At 44.4% G+C, this 15,462-nt stretch overlaps 1 protein-coding gene across 22 annotated transcripts in view; it reads right to left on the reverse strand.

Moving 5' to 3' along the window:
- The window catches only part of CAMK2B (calcium/calmodulin dependent protein kinase II beta), a 181,075-nt gene that overhangs the window by 85,767 nt on the left and 79,846 nt on the right, over nt 1–15,462 (reverse strand). For all 22 annotated transcript variants that reach the window (XM_077262711.1, XM_077262700.1, XM_077262713.1 and 19 more), the window contains 2 exons: nt 1,432–1,491; nt 168–222 (listed from right to left, as the gene is read on the reverse strand). In XM_077262711.1, the coding sequence (XP_077118826.1) occupies nt 168–222; nt 1,432–1,491 (115 nt within the window). The remainder of the gene's footprint in view (nt 1–167; nt 223–1,431; nt 1,492–15,462) is intronic.

Raw genomic sequence — 15,462 nt, forward strand, 5'->3', positions numbered from 1 at the left:
ACACAAAGTGCTAAGAAAATAATTATTTCATGGAATGTGCACATAGTGTATTTAGTAAAACAGACATGGTAGGGGTGGAAACAGGTTCTCTTTAATTTGCTATTAAAATATCACATTTTTGTTTTATTTATTGAAAGTGGTAATGATGAAATTAGCCAATTACTTACAGATCGAAAATGAGATAGTGGAACCCTTCTTCTGATATACTGTCATGGAGGCGTACTAGAAAGAGAAGAGAAAGAGACATTTAAGAATAGAGTAGAGATAGCAATCATTGATATTTTGAGTTACGTCGCCAACCTCAAAATGCCAATTGTTATGACAGAATCGTGCTGTTCTCGTACTGGTTTTCTCCAGGATAGAAACCCCAGTAGGAAACTGATACTAGAACTGATCCCATGTTTTGCTGTGGAAGCAGTTTTGACTTTCGGTACATCATTTTTGATATTACCACAAATAGAATTGTCCATAAATAATGAAATACTAACTCAACATAGAGGAATCAGCCCCATACATTGCCAGTAGGTACTGTAACCTTGCCATGATATTAAAATAATATGTACATGTAATCTATCTAGCAGAGGAAGTATTTGTGGTTACAGGATAGGCTAATCATGACTACTTCTATAAATCGTGTAAAGGTTTTCTAGAGCAAGCAGGTAGGAGTCATACATAAAGTTGGCTGTTCCCGACAATTTTGGAGGGACAATATGACCATAATGTGGCCTATGAACTCTACCTCCAGAGATGATCTCACAGTAAAGAAGAATTGGACATGTTGAATGTTGTCCCCAGAGGTGTCTGGTAGAAGCTAACCCTCCTTTCCCCATACATAAGCATGTATGCTTGGCCAAGTGTGCATGTCTATGGGGGGTCTGGAGAGCCAGCCCATCGAAAGCTAAGTTCATCCAACAATTATCTAACAGGTATGGCCACGTCTGTACAATTTGGGACCCCAAAAAGAATTCACATTACAGAGCTGTCCTCTGACAATTATTCCTCCCTATCCCTCTCTCCATATACATCCAGCCAAGCATGTAGGTGTTCTCAGAAGGACCACTGCCAGATACCATTGATGGTGCCAGTGGCATAATTTTAAGTTCATAGGCCTCAATGTAAAATCTCCAAAAAGGCCCCCAACTATCACAGGTCAATAACAGTAATTGTAATTTCATTTGTCCCCCTAAGCTCCAGGGACCGAGTGCGATTACAACCCCTGCACCACCCACTATGGTTACGTCCTTGACGATTGCTTATCTCGTTGGGAATAAAATAATTGAGCAGAGGAAATGGAAAAACACTGGATCACCTTCTGGGAAGAGTCAGTAGCCCTCCTAAAATCGTCAGGTTCAGGACATACATCTGGTCAGATTAAGCAAAATTTTTTGAAGTGGTGAATCTGCCCAATAAAAAAGGTAATTATGGTCTTACCAATATTTGGGTGCTTTAACAGGCGGCAGATCCGGGCTTCACGCTCTAGTTTCTGATGATCTGTGTAGTGAGAAGAGAGGGCTCAGGTTAGCACAGAGGCTCTAGGCAGATTTTCCAATGGCGGTCCGTGTACTGAGATCTGCATTGTTCACACTTTAAACAACACCTTTTAATACACAAGACAACAGATAGCATACTTGTTCACTCCAGAATAGGACGGACGCTTTGTACTGAGTGGAATATATAGTGGAGGCAGAAGATCTGAAATAATTGAAGGGGGACTTTGTAAATAAAGAGAGGGCGGAGAGGACAATGGTACGGTACCTTCACCTATAGCACTAAAGAGTTGTTGGGCGCTCCAATTTTCCCATAATACTATATGTTATCGTAAGGAGAATTTTTATACTGAAGGCTATTTACTATACCCATACCAAGAATTGCCAACTATATATCGGTCAGCATAATCCTGAACTGTGCAAAAATCCATAATTATTAAGCGCAACCCATCAGTCATCCATAGTTAGATCCTAACCGTCTTCTATAAAAACTATGGAGGAAGCCTCGTCTACATGAACCCCATTGCCATCTCCAGATCAGAAACTTAAGCTGGTTTTACAAAAAGATAATAGAAAAATAGCATCTAACTAAACAAGCACAAGAACTCCAGGGTGCAAGAATGTAAGAAAAAATGGGACCCTTGAGGAAGCCACAGTCCTGGCGATACGTCTGGCAATTTTGTCTCTTTATAAACTTTTTCTAACTCATGTTTGACCCTTATTGGGATTTCTTTATGTATATTTTGTTTGTTTGTTTTTTTACTTAAAGTTACTGATGTTACATCTTGGGTTAGTTAAGAAGTACTTTGGCTATTTTTGTACATCTGGTCATCATTATGTTACTGATACACTCTATTGTATGTATTGCTATACACCTCTTGTGAACAGAAAAGGGCCTCTTATTACGGCTGGCCTGTTGCATTTGGTGCAAGCAATTGGATGCCTTTTTATTTGTTTTGTATTCTAAATTTAAATAAAGGTATATATTTTTTCATTATATTTTCTTAATTTGTAAAGCGCTGCGGAATATGTTGGCGCTATATAAATAAAATTATTATTATTATTATTATATACTGGCTGCACATCTTCGCTTTGCACAGTATGTCTCTCATTTTTTTTTCTATATAACTTCACCTGAATGTGATGTAGCAGTCTACATTTTATTAGTTATGAACACAACAATTTTTTTTACAAGTATTAAATAGTAATTAAAGGGGTTATCCAGCCTTAGGCAACAAGTTTGCTTACTGCACTGTGTGGATTCTCCGCGGGTGAACATGTGATCGCAAGTAGGCGATTTGCCTGCTTACAGCCACATTCCGACTAGTCTGTATCCGGCCTTGCTCAATACATTTGAATCGCAGTGCCCATCTAGTCGGCATGTGATCACATATATGCAAATCACATATGCAGCGCCCCCACCGCCGCAGGGCCGAGGGGTACCCGGTACCGGGCCTCTGAGTCTCTGCTCTGGGGTTGTCACGGTGGCTAGGCCCGGTCCGTGACCCTGCTGGTGGGGAGGCGACGTACAGTGAATGATAGATGTGGATAGTGTGGTGGTGCGGTGCAGTAAATAACGAGGACACCAGGTTGCAGTCTCTTTACCTCTTTACTGAAGATCTCTGGGTCCTCAGTCCGGATCCCGGATAACCAGGCTGCGCAAGTCCGGCCGGTCCGATGGCACCTCCAGAGTTCTCTTTGCAGGTGGAAATCTGTGCCTTCCTTCTAGCGCTATGTGTTGCGGTCCTTCCCTGCTGTGCTTACGGAAAGTCCCCACAACTGCTGTGTCTGTTTCTTAAGTTCCCTCACAACACGATTAGATGATGTTCTGCTAATCCTCCGTCCCTCCCTGATGTTACGGTTAGGACGGCACCCGTTTGACGGGTAGGCTCAGAGCTCTTCCGGGACCCTAGAGTCGCCCCTCTCCACAAGTTGCCCCCCAAGACTGCATAGGTGATTTAGGTGAGACAGCCCGCCTGAGACTGACTGTCCTGCCGTAGGTTCGAAGTATTGCCTGAAGCTGTATATAGAAATACTTCCTTCGGCGTTCCGGCCACCGGTTGTTTGCGCCTCAGTAGGATGTTGCCTCGGTCTTACAGCACGACTCCTACTGGTGTTCTCCTCTTGCTTTGATCTCGTTTCTCACTCAGCACAATCTATCTCGCTTCTAATCCTTCCTTGGGCACCGCCGCTATGCTGAGCAGGCACGGTCCTGTTACGTTCTTTCCTGTAGCCAGGCCTCTGGCAGGATCCCACCCCTGACAGGGACCCTACCGAATCTTCCCCCACAGCACCCTCTGCCACAAGGTGTTGCCTGGTTCCAACCCAGTCAGCTTTCCTCTCTAACTTCCTGCCTGACCCCCAGTTTTACCAGTCTGTGAGGAGTGGCCTAATGAATAGAACCCTTAGCTCCCCCTGGTGGCCCGACGGTGAAATGTATTGGTGTCTGTGATACCTGGTCAGATGAACTCCTTCAGTGCCATCAGATGTACCATAGCTCCCCTTAGTGGCGGAGCCACAGTACTGCAACGACCAGGACTCTGGGGCGCTGCACATACTTGCGGTCACGTGCCCACTGCTCCCAGCACCAGAGAATCCTCACGCCATAAAAGACGACATGCAGAGAATTTGACAGCTTCTTAATCATTTATGAGGCTGTTGAGCTCAGGTCAGAGATCCCTGCACATTCTGTACAATACGTTCTGTACACGGTCCGTGTTTCATGGACACTTGAAGTCGCCAGTAGGTTGCACAGTCTCAATGTTCATCATAAACAAGTGAGCATGCCGCACAGTCCTGACTCTCGGAGCCCACCGTATATAATAGCACGTGAATGCGACAAGCGTGATTGTTGATGTCATGCTGATTAACAACTTGTGTCCTACAGTCATGCAGCCGGGAATTGGCTGTCAATCAGCATGACATCCGCAGTCCTACCTTGTCAACAGAGCAGAGCGTAAGTGAAGTCGTTGCACTGTTGGAGCCGCAGAATTGGTCTGTGACAGCTCTGTGCCAGCAGACATTGGACACATCAGGCAGGTAGTTAGGCTGATAGTAAAAAATAAATATATAGTCTGGAATAACCCCTTTAAATTCTGATTCAAGAAAACTACCAAGGTCCAACAGCCCTAAGTTGTTGGGCTAGTTTTTTGGGAGCCACAATCATGGATACTGCTGTACAATAGCTTCAAAAACAAAGGTGAAAAATCACTTAAAAATATATTTTTCATATGTATACTACACCATAACCAACATCCAAAAACCACCATCCTGCACATTTCCATCCTTAAAAAATGTATGAAAACCGTATCCATTTTTCATACAATTGCAGTCTGTGGAAGATGGATATCCATATATTGCAATATGTTTTTATTCTTTTTTTCTACATTCTTTCTTTCATATATATATTTTTTTTTTAAAGTCATGGGAAAACTTGACAATCCCCCACCCACATCCTTAAAAATACTTTTTTTTAAAGCTGAGAACGGATGCAATTTATGTTAAGAAACATAATAAAATATATAATCACTGCACTCGTACAGGAGAAGGTTTACTTCAAGGGGATAATTTATTGCTGAAAAGTGAGGCGACAGGAAAAAATGTAACGTTTCGGCCAATCAGTGGCCTTGATCGCAATGTCGCCTTTCGTAGGTTCTTTTCTAGAATTTGAACATGTAGTGTCGTTGAGGTAGATAAATATGAGGGTGTATACATATAATCCACACTGAGGGAAAAAATTTTTTTTTTGCACTGGGGTCCAAAAGACGCCAAGGTAGGAATGCATACAGTGTGCATCGACAGGCAATAAGATTGGTATTTGGTTTTGAAAAATGGACACGTCTGTGTTTAAATGGAGTTACTGTGCTGGTCGGCGTTAGTGATACAGTGGAAATGCTGAGATATATATATCCAGGCAAGGAGGATTTATAGCCAAAAGAGGGTTTGGAAACAAGTCCGTTGGGGGCACAGCTGTGCCTGCAGATCAGGCAGTTTCTCTGGAGTTGCTGCAGGAGCCAGCATTGGTGGCTAAATGGGAGATGCTGACACAGACATGTCTGAGCAGAAGCACCACCGGACTGGACCTGGGCCGGATAGGGTTAGACCCGCATAGCAGGCTGAGCACAGCGTAGAAAAAGCTCAGCAAGGACACCAGACTCCATCTTTAACAAATGAGCCTAGGAAGTTCACAGTCACTGGGTACGGGGTGTTAGACACAGAAGGACTTCAGGAACATAACACAGAGGACACAGTTCAGACAGGATCAGGTACTGGATATGTAGCCTCCAGAATAGGCAGATCTGGGTACTCTGCCCCCAAAACAGGCGTAAAAACAAGACACTAACGGATCTGGGTATTCTGCCCCCAGAGCAGGCGGGATTTGGGTATTCTGCCTCCAGACCAGGAGGAAAAACAAGACACTAACGGATCTGGGTACTCTGCCCCCAGAACAGGTGGAAAACAGGTATCGGCTCTCCCAGAGCATACTGCAGACAGAACGGGAGCTAGATACCTCACACACAAGGCAAGACTCAGAAACACAATGCAATGCTCTGGCAACGCCCAACAGGAAAGAGAGAGTTTATATAGGAGCTGCCCCTCAGCGATAGGCTGAGGAAAGCAACACAGGTGCACACACAAACCCCAATAAAAGCAGGGTAGGTATGGCCGCGCGCACCCTAAGCACAAACAGAAACCATTGCAGCACAAACAGCACAGGGACTGTGGCTTAGGGCACCTGGCCTGAACACACATGGAAAGTCATGCACCAGCTGCAGAGGACCTTGCAACCTACGGATAGCTTCCACAGCGGCAGCCAGGGACCGCACATACAGGTGGTCATGCAGCAGAGCAAAGACATCACAGCACATGTACAGCTACGCAGCGGCACAGGGAACTGAGCCGCATCCATACAGGTAACAGACTACAGTATCCCTGCAAGTTAGAGGGAGAGGAGCAAAGGGTTAAAGCAGATACATGCCGAGTAACGTCGAAGAAACAAGGTATAAACCCACTGGAGTTACAGCATCTTTTGGACCCCAGTGCAAATTTTTTTTTCCCTCAGTGTGGATTGTATGTTTACACCCTCATATTTATCTACCTCAACGATACTACATGTCCAAATTCTAGAAAATAACCTACGAAAGGCGACATTGAGATCAAGGCCACTGATTGGCCGAAACATTAAATTTTTTCCTGTCGCCTCACATTTCACCAATAAATTATCCACTTGAAGCAAAACTTCTCCTGTACGAGTGCAGTGATTATATATTTTATTATCGATGGCATTACTGGCTCCTTTCACTAGCACCGTCACCTCCACAGAAGTCGAGTGCTAGCCTTCTTCTTCTTCTATCTTAAGAAACAGACATACTTGCTTTAAAATGCATCCGTTTTACAAGGATACATTTGTTTGTTTACAATATGCAAATGTGTAGCTGTAAAAAAAAAATACCAAAAATGTGGTGTGAATTAGGCCTAAAACATTTTTCTAGAACTGGTTTTCAGGATGAAAAAATTAAAATGCTGTGGATCCTCCTCTTTCAGAAAGCTCAAAAATAAAAACGACAGACTTGGTGCAAAAAAGTTTACAAAAGGAGCAGAACTTTTAGAAATATGTGTAAAAACAAAAAATAACAAAAACATCTCCACACTGTTGTTCCTATAAAGAAGTACCATGAAGTAGGAGTTTGCAGTTCCCATAGCGGCATCAAAATAAATTTCCTGAACCTTTTTTATATAGTGTAAGCACATTTATTTTGTTCCAAGTCCGGTATGCCCCCCGGACCCCTACTCCACTGACAGGTTCTTCCATTAGCATAATTTATTTATTACTTCCTATTAATCTCTTCTGTGGGAGACTATCTATGATGCATTCTTTCAAGAACGATAATCATCTCCTAGAACTCGGTGACTACTTGTAGTCAATTGCTTAAATATTAAAATATTTTTGCCACCGTTTTTAGTTGAGGTAGGGCAAGAGCTCCCTGGCACACACATGACTACCACCAATACCAGCTGATAGGGGCAACCTACTTGCGCTCATGTAGGGTATGTAGGAAGGTGAGCAATCAGAGGTCCACTTTCTGTCGCAGGATTGGGAGAGGTGTCAGACTGAAGAACATTGGGCCCACCAGAGGATTCGATTCTGAGGGCCCAACTTTCTCCCCCAGTCAACCTAGGAGCTGCAAGGTTTGCACTATGAAATCTCCTGAAGAAGAAGCCAGGGCCCACCGGAGGAATATCCAGTTCTCTGGTGGGCCAGTCCAACCCTGATTAGGAGTATGGTGCCATTGCCACACAATGAATGGTTACATGTCTAGGCCATGAAGACCTATCTCCGATGGTATGGAGCCAATTGGGGCACGCGGGGATGATAAAAAGCAAATTAGATTCAGAGATATGACAGCAAATTGATCCTTTGCAAGAAAGTCTTGCTACTGCTCCTCATTTTTCTCTTTGCTAAGAACAAATATCCTTCCCATTGGCCCCCAAACCTTGTGGTGCAGGGCTGTGAACCCCCACTATTTAACAAAAACCTATGGCACCACACATAATAAGACTTTAGACAAGTAAGGATGGCTTAAGTCCTTAGGAAGCCCGCCTGCCGGGTTTTCACAATCTCAGAACTGCATTCATAGACGTTTCTTTAATGGCACCATCTCACAGGGATAAAGCGTTTCAGGTAGTGAATCCCCTGTGTCAGATCAAGATAAAGGAAATTCTTTGACGAAACTCTTGAATCGTGGAAACCACTTCTCAATAAAAGTTGACATTGTCACAAATGATATCAAAAAGTGTTTTCCTATTTTCTCTTCCATTTGAACATTTTTAGCAGCTCTATTAAAGAGGTTGTCTAGCCTTGGGGTACAGAGCTCAGTCTATGTGACTTCAGACTTGTGAATCCTCATAGTGTGCACAGTCATAATTCTCCAGTGCCTGGGCCAGGAGCGGGTGGTCATACGACCGACTGGAGGTATGTAATTTACATCATTTTGGTCATATTCCAACTAGACATGTCCGGCCTTGCTTAGTACTAGTGAATTGAGCGAGGCCGCATATGTCTAGGCGGCATGTGACCATATGTATGCAAATACATGCGGTCGCATGTCTACTCCCAGCGCCAGCATTGAAGAATCCTGACAGCGGCCACACTGCACGTTGTGAGTATTCATAAGTCTGCAGTCATACAGCGTGACTTCAAACTTGTACCACAATCCTGGATGACTCCTTTAAGGAAAACTGCCAGCTCTACCCTCACCTACTGTATCCTTGTAGATTGTGAGCCCTCGCGGGCAAGATCCTCTCTAATTCTGCACCAGTCACGACTTGCATTGTTTAAGATTACTGTACTTATTTTTTTTCTGTATACCCCTTTTCACATGTAAAGCGCCACGGAATAAATGGCGCTATAATAATAAATAATAATAATAATAATCTTTTTGGTTTTGGAACTCAAGATCATAAACTTCCACCAATGTTAATATTTGTATGAAATGTCAAAAGATGGTTTTAAGGTTTTTTTGCCAAAATCCATAGGGTAGGGTATAACTTGGTGATTGCTGGGGGTCTTACTACTGGGATTCCCCCCAGTGATCGCAAGATAAGGACTCTGCCAAGAATGTGCACCTCCACTTCATTCAATGTCAATGGGACTGCTGGAAATAGCCGAATACAGCGCTCGTCTTTCTCTGGCAGGTCTACAGAAAGTGAATGGAGTGTAGGGAGAGCATGTGCAGGTCTGTTCCATGTGGGATGGTGCCGCAGAGCACCAATATTAGTAATAGATCAGTGCTGTCTGTACGGCATTCTTAAAGTGAGCCTTAGTTTCATTGTTGGAGTATCGGTTTAAGTATCATTGGAACCTCACATGACGTAGACTTCAATAATCAGAGATACAACGATACCTTTTGGAGTCCTAAACTGCGAAGTGCTGAAATGTTCTAACATTTTCTAACCATTATTCACTCATTCCCTAGGAAACTGGGATAATTCCATGGAAAAATGTTTAAAATCTGTGACGGTCCCAGGAGAATAGGTCTACTGACGACTGTGTGACAGAAATGACTCATCTTTATTTTTTGCTTGTTTGGACAAAGCATTGTGCCGAAATTGCAGTTATGAGCACTCAGCCCCCAGGTTGAGATACCAAGTGACAAGATGCTGAGAGCCCGCTGCCAGCACGGCCAGCACTAGGCAGCAATAAGTCAGTACACGTCCTCCACATGACATCACATCCTGCTTCCTATTGGCTAACTCCCATCAATCAATTTCCAGCATTGTGCCCCCAGCCAGCTGCATTGTAGCCAGCTTTAATTTCACGGCTGACGGATTAGCACTTCTGGTGACCTCAGCAATGAGAGTACCATGACTGACTGGCGCAAAATGCCTTATCAGGCAAATAAAACCACAAACTACAAAAATGTAATACGCAATGAGTACCACTAAATAAACTCATTTGTCACAATCTTCTGATAGTAAAACAACAACTTAAAGGGATTGCTGTGGTTGTGTGTGATAGTAATAACCATAACTTGGATTGCAGATTTTCAACTTTAACACTAGACCAAAATTGCAGCAGCTAGAAAGTAGTAGCTCAGACAGATGCCCCCCAGAAGGGGCTTAGGGGAGGGTTCCATGATTCAGGAGGGATGCTAGGCCTGGTTCGGTGTGTGAGGGGTTAATTTTTGGGGAGAGATTTGAGTGGGTAAGGGGAGGGGAATGAGGGGTGAGGGGGTTTGAGGGTCTTTTTAGGTTGGTTAGTAGGAGGGACTGTTGTGGGGCATAGATAGGTTAGTGTCACGAAAGGGGCAGGCATTCTACACCTGGATGCCGGACTTACATCTTCATTAGGACAGTGAACTTACATCGTGGACTTACACCTATGAAGATGGAGGCCTTGCTTCAAGAGATGAGGTCTATGGCGGAACAGAGAAGCCAGCAGTGGTGTTATGACCCCAATGGCGAGGGTCTCAGAGATATCAGCAAGTCTGCGAAGTACAAAAATCCAGCTCATAGGGCAGTGGTAACTGGGTTGACCATATATCTACTCCTAACGCCAACACTAGAAGTAGCCGGGGAACATGCCTACGTTGGTCGCTAGATGTCTCGCACCAGCCGGAGAGCTAACTACCCCTAGAAGAGGAAAACAAAGACCTCTCTTGCCTCCAGAGAAAAGACCCCAAAAGTAGGATAGAAGCCCCCCACAAATAATAACGGTGAGGTAAGAGGAAATGACAAACACAGAGATGAACTAGGTTTAGCAAAGAGAGGCCCACTTACTAATAGCAGAATGTAGAAAGATAACTTATATGGTCAACAAAAACCCTATCAAAAATCCACACTGGAGATTCAAGAACCCCCGAACCGTCTAACGGCCCGGGGGGAGAACACCAGCCACCCTAGAGCTTCCAGCAAGGTCAGGATACAGATTATATACAAGCTGGACAAAAATGCAAACAAAAACAAATAGCAAAAAGCAAGAAAGCAGACTTAGCTTAATCAAACAGGAACCAGGATCAGAAGACAAGAGCACTACAGATTAGCTCTGATATCAACGTTGCCAGGCATTGAACTGAAGGTCCAGGGAGCTTATATAGCAACACCCCTGACCTAACGACCCAGGTGAGCATACAAGGGATGAATGACATACCCAGAGTCAAATCACTAGTAGCCACTAGAGGGAGCCAAAAGGTAAATTCACAACACAGTGGCTCCAGAGCCAGATGGAGCAGTGGACTACAGCCAGAGGAGTCAGCGAGGTGACCGAAGAACTGGTACCTCCAAAATGTTCAAGGAGGTCCCAGCCTCCAGAGAGACTCAGCCCTGATGTGACTCCTCCTGCAAGACGAGCCCCAGCAGAAACCCATCAGGGCCGCCAGCAGTGCCTCTGCCTTCACCGTCAGCATGGCGATCAAGGAGGAATCCACTGCGCTAGCCTGGTATCAGGGAGGAGGTGAGTAATGTCACTGGCCCCTCCTCCTCTTCTGAGTTGCGGCATGGCATCAGCGTGCTGACGCAGTCGGCGGCGTCACGTGAGCTGGCCATGAAACCAGAACTGCAGCCTGCTCAGCTGCGTAGTTCCCACTAGCAGGAGAAGCCGGGAGAAGATCTGCGGTAGGCATCGGGGTCGGTGACGCAACACAGCAGACCCGGGTGTACCAGCAGGAGGGCCAGGAGCCAGCGGTGCTGTCAGTGCTAGGGAGCAGCACAAATGGGCTAAGAAGCAGCAGGGTGGTTCCAGGAGTGCTAGCTGCAGGCATACAGCTGAAGTCCCTGCTCCTTTTCCCAGACGGCGAACAACTCACACCAGCACGACAAGATTGGGTTGTGGGTTGACTATGCCAGGTTGTCATGGAGATGTCCCCAGGCCTGAGTCTGCATCAGAAGAAGAGGGCCAAATGTCATCAGGCAGTGAAAACCAGAGCAGTCGAGGTGGAGGACACGTGACGGCTGTTTCGGGGGTCCCTCGTAAATGTCTGTTCAAGGGTACATACTGGTGATGGTGGTGTGATGGGTTTGAGTTTGGTCGCTGGTAGTAGAGAGAGATCAGAGGACATGGTGGCAGAATTTTTTCGTATGGTTAGCGGTTGGTTATCTCCAGTGGCTGGTGCAGGTCCTAGAGGTGTTTGGCAAGGTAGTGTTCCCACAGTTGGAACAGCCATCTCAGCAGAACCCCTTTCAAGTGTTTTCAAGTGTGTTACTTCGAAGACCCCCATTACTCCTGCTTCTACTTCGAGCAGCAAGGTAGATTTGGTTTGGTTGGTTGACAGATTTAGAGGAGAAGTCTGTGTTTGTTTTGATGGTCCAATGGGGGATCATTTGAAGCAGGAAGTGAGAGAGAAAATCAGGAAGGACAAATATGTTGAGATTTTCCTGGGAGTTCTAGAGGTGTCAGCAGCATCCTTCCAGTACAAGAAAAGATGTTTGTTGGCAATTCAATGAAAAAGAGTGTCGTTTTGGATCATCATGCAAGTTTAAGCATGAACTCTCCATACCAAATATTTTAAGAAGGGAAAGGGCCAAGCCAGTGAGTCTTCAGCAAAAAGGGAAGACTTCGGTGAGAGTAGATTGGATGCTACCTTTTTTAAGTGGTATCCTGATGGGGATGCGGCCTCTTCTTGCAACAGCGTTTCAGTTTTAGTTTTAAGATCTCATGTTTGGTTGAACCATTTACTGTACAGCTGAACATTTTAAGGTCGACCCGTATGCACGGGGATATTGTTAGGGACAAGTTATAGAAAGAAGTTGAGCTCGGCAGGATGGCAGGACCTTTTTATTCCCAGCCATGGCTCGATTTGTGGGGTTCCACCTTGGGAGTGGTTCCTAAAAAGGAGCCTAATAAGTTTAAGCTAATACACCATTTGTCATATCTGACCGGTTCGTCGGCTAATTACGGTATAAGTCCAGAGTTGGTGTCAGTTTCCTATGTACATTTTGATAAGGCAATCGAATGGGTGCGTAGGTGTGGACGGGGGTTGTTGATGGATAAAACAAATATTGAGTCCACATCCCATTTGCTTCTGGATCATCCGGAGAGTTTTCATTTGTTGGGCTGTTTTGGGGATGATACTTTTTATGTAGATTGCTGTTTGCCTATGTGTTGTTCGATTTCATGCACTTATTTTTTAAGAAATTAAGCTGTTTCATTGAATGGCCAAGGAGAGACAAGTCCGGTTTGGACTCAGTTTTGCATCACTTGGAAGATATATTTTGTAATAGACCATAGGGGTCAGTATTTCATTGGCTCATGAAAAGACAGAGGGACCGTCAACGGGTGGGTACATTTTTGCAGGGTGTTTTCGCACAGGATTGCACAAGCTACAGATGGTGTTAATTTTGTTTAGTTGAATGGGGAGCATAAAGCGTATCTGAAGGTTTGGGCTCAGTTCTTGCAGTTTATGATGGACAATCAATGTGGTTGGAGCCAGTAGTATCCATTGTGGACTTGTTGCTTTATACTGATACATCAGGGTCGGGCAGTTTTGGGTGGTTGTTGTTGTGTTGGTGAATGGCCGGATACAAGGAGAGCTTCCTGTGTGATTAAGAACATGGCCTTGCTGGAAATCTTTCCTATTGTGGTGGCTTTGAAAGTTTGGGGCTCTGAACTTAAGAACACAAAAGCATGTTTAATGGGTGACAATTTAAGCGCGGTCCATAGTATAAATAACATGTTGGCAGGATCGCCACCGCTTTATTGTGTCACATGGTTTTGAAGTGCTTCAAATTTAATGTCTGGTTTTGTGCTGCCCATATATGTGGGATGCAGAATTCAATAGCTGACGCTTTGTCTCGGTAGTGGGATCTTATTTCGGTTGAGCCATGAAATCGGTTAGGAATTCGGTCTCCCTGGGCACTTGGACAAAGTATGTGGCAGCTTGGCATCAGTGGCAGGAGCTTATGAACGCAGTAGGGGAGCAAGGTTCGGGGGTTGACAGGTTTTGTGTTACTTTATATGATCGGGAAAACATTTCAAGAGGGTTTGTCGTTGGCTGTTGTTTCTGGCCGGATTTACGGTTTTCTTTGAGTAAATGGGTTGGAAGGATGTTGCGAAAATATTTTTTTGTTCGTCAAGGGCTGAAAGCGTTTTGGAACAGTTGGGTGGTGAAGGATTGGCATCGTCCAGTATCTTTCTCGATTTTGAGTAAGTTATTAAGTTGCCTCTCCCACCTCCGTTTTTAGGTGGTTATACTATTTATTAATGGGATTTTTATATTATTTGTTGTTGTTAACTTAATAAATGAGGCTGCAGTGGCCTGTTTACATTCAACTTCACGCAGTGATGATTTATTTCAGGTAAGAGGTTGGGAAAGGGTTAACTGTGGGGCCTTATATTTAAGGTTGGGCCATTTAGTCATATAATTCCAGAGTCACAAAGTGGCCGTGACTTTTAGGAATATGTGCCACGTTCGCTACAGTCGGCTCCACTCACTCAGTTTTCTTCAGCGGTTGCATGATTGTCACATTAGTCAGTGGCTGACTAATGGGTGTCCACATGTCATGATCTCACCCGCTTGTTAGTATGATCTGGCTATAGTATAACAGGATGATGAATCCTGTCCGCCAATGCCTGATGTTTATGCAAACTCTGAAGATAATTACCGTATGTGGATCTTAGCTAATGTGGCATGTACTCCCAAAAGCCATGGCTGCTTCATTCTACCTGCTGAGAAGGATAAAGTGGTCCAAATGCCACCATTCAATTGATGGGTAGAACCATAATCTCTTTTCCAGGAGCATATGATTATCCATCTACCTGTCTCATATCTATCTAACTAGATAGAAAAATATAAGCAGCAATTTTTCATGCAACAATGGGTTCAAAGCCCCCAAGGTTATAACCAAATCGTCTTGTTTACAAACCCTAAAAATGGGAGCAAAAATTCAATGTCAGATGGGAAGCACGGTAATCGGATTAAAATAGTTTTTCTCCCCATCTGACCTTGGATTGATTACCCATCTGACCCATCTATTCCCTATCTATCTATCTATCTATCTATCTATCTATCTATCTATCTATCTATCTATCTATCTGTCTATAAGTTTTCTATGTAACTTGGTTGTTCGGTTACAACCTGTGGGCTGACACCAGCTGCCACTTTCATATGCTTGTGCCACCTCAGTTTTTGTGTTCGGTCGATACTCCAAAAATCTCTATTTCATTTCTATCTTTAGCACATTTTTCTATTTTCATTTCTATTAACAATGCAGACCTCCCCTTTCTTTCTCCTTTACCACCCTGCCTATTACGCAGCTTTTTATAACCCAAAATTGAGGTCAGCCCCACAGAGAGGCACATGGGGGCCTTGAATGAGGTTACGCAGCACGAGTGGTGAGGTAACTGTGCTACATAAGGTGAAACATGTCTGTTCCACAAGGTGTGTGAAAACCGACCTAATAATGATGAAGTCATTTCTTGCTCGGCAGCACACACACCATTGATCAGTGGGTTAGTCATCCTGCCTGTCAGGCCAGCGCT

Source organism: Ranitomeya variabilis, chromosome 5 (assembly GCF_051348905.1).
Source record: "Ranitomeya variabilis isolate aRanVar5 chromosome 5, aRanVar5.hap1, whole genome shotgun sequence".
NCBI classification, from domain to species: Eukaryota; Metazoa; Chordata; class Amphibia; order Anura; family Dendrobatidae; genus Ranitomeya; species Ranitomeya variabilis.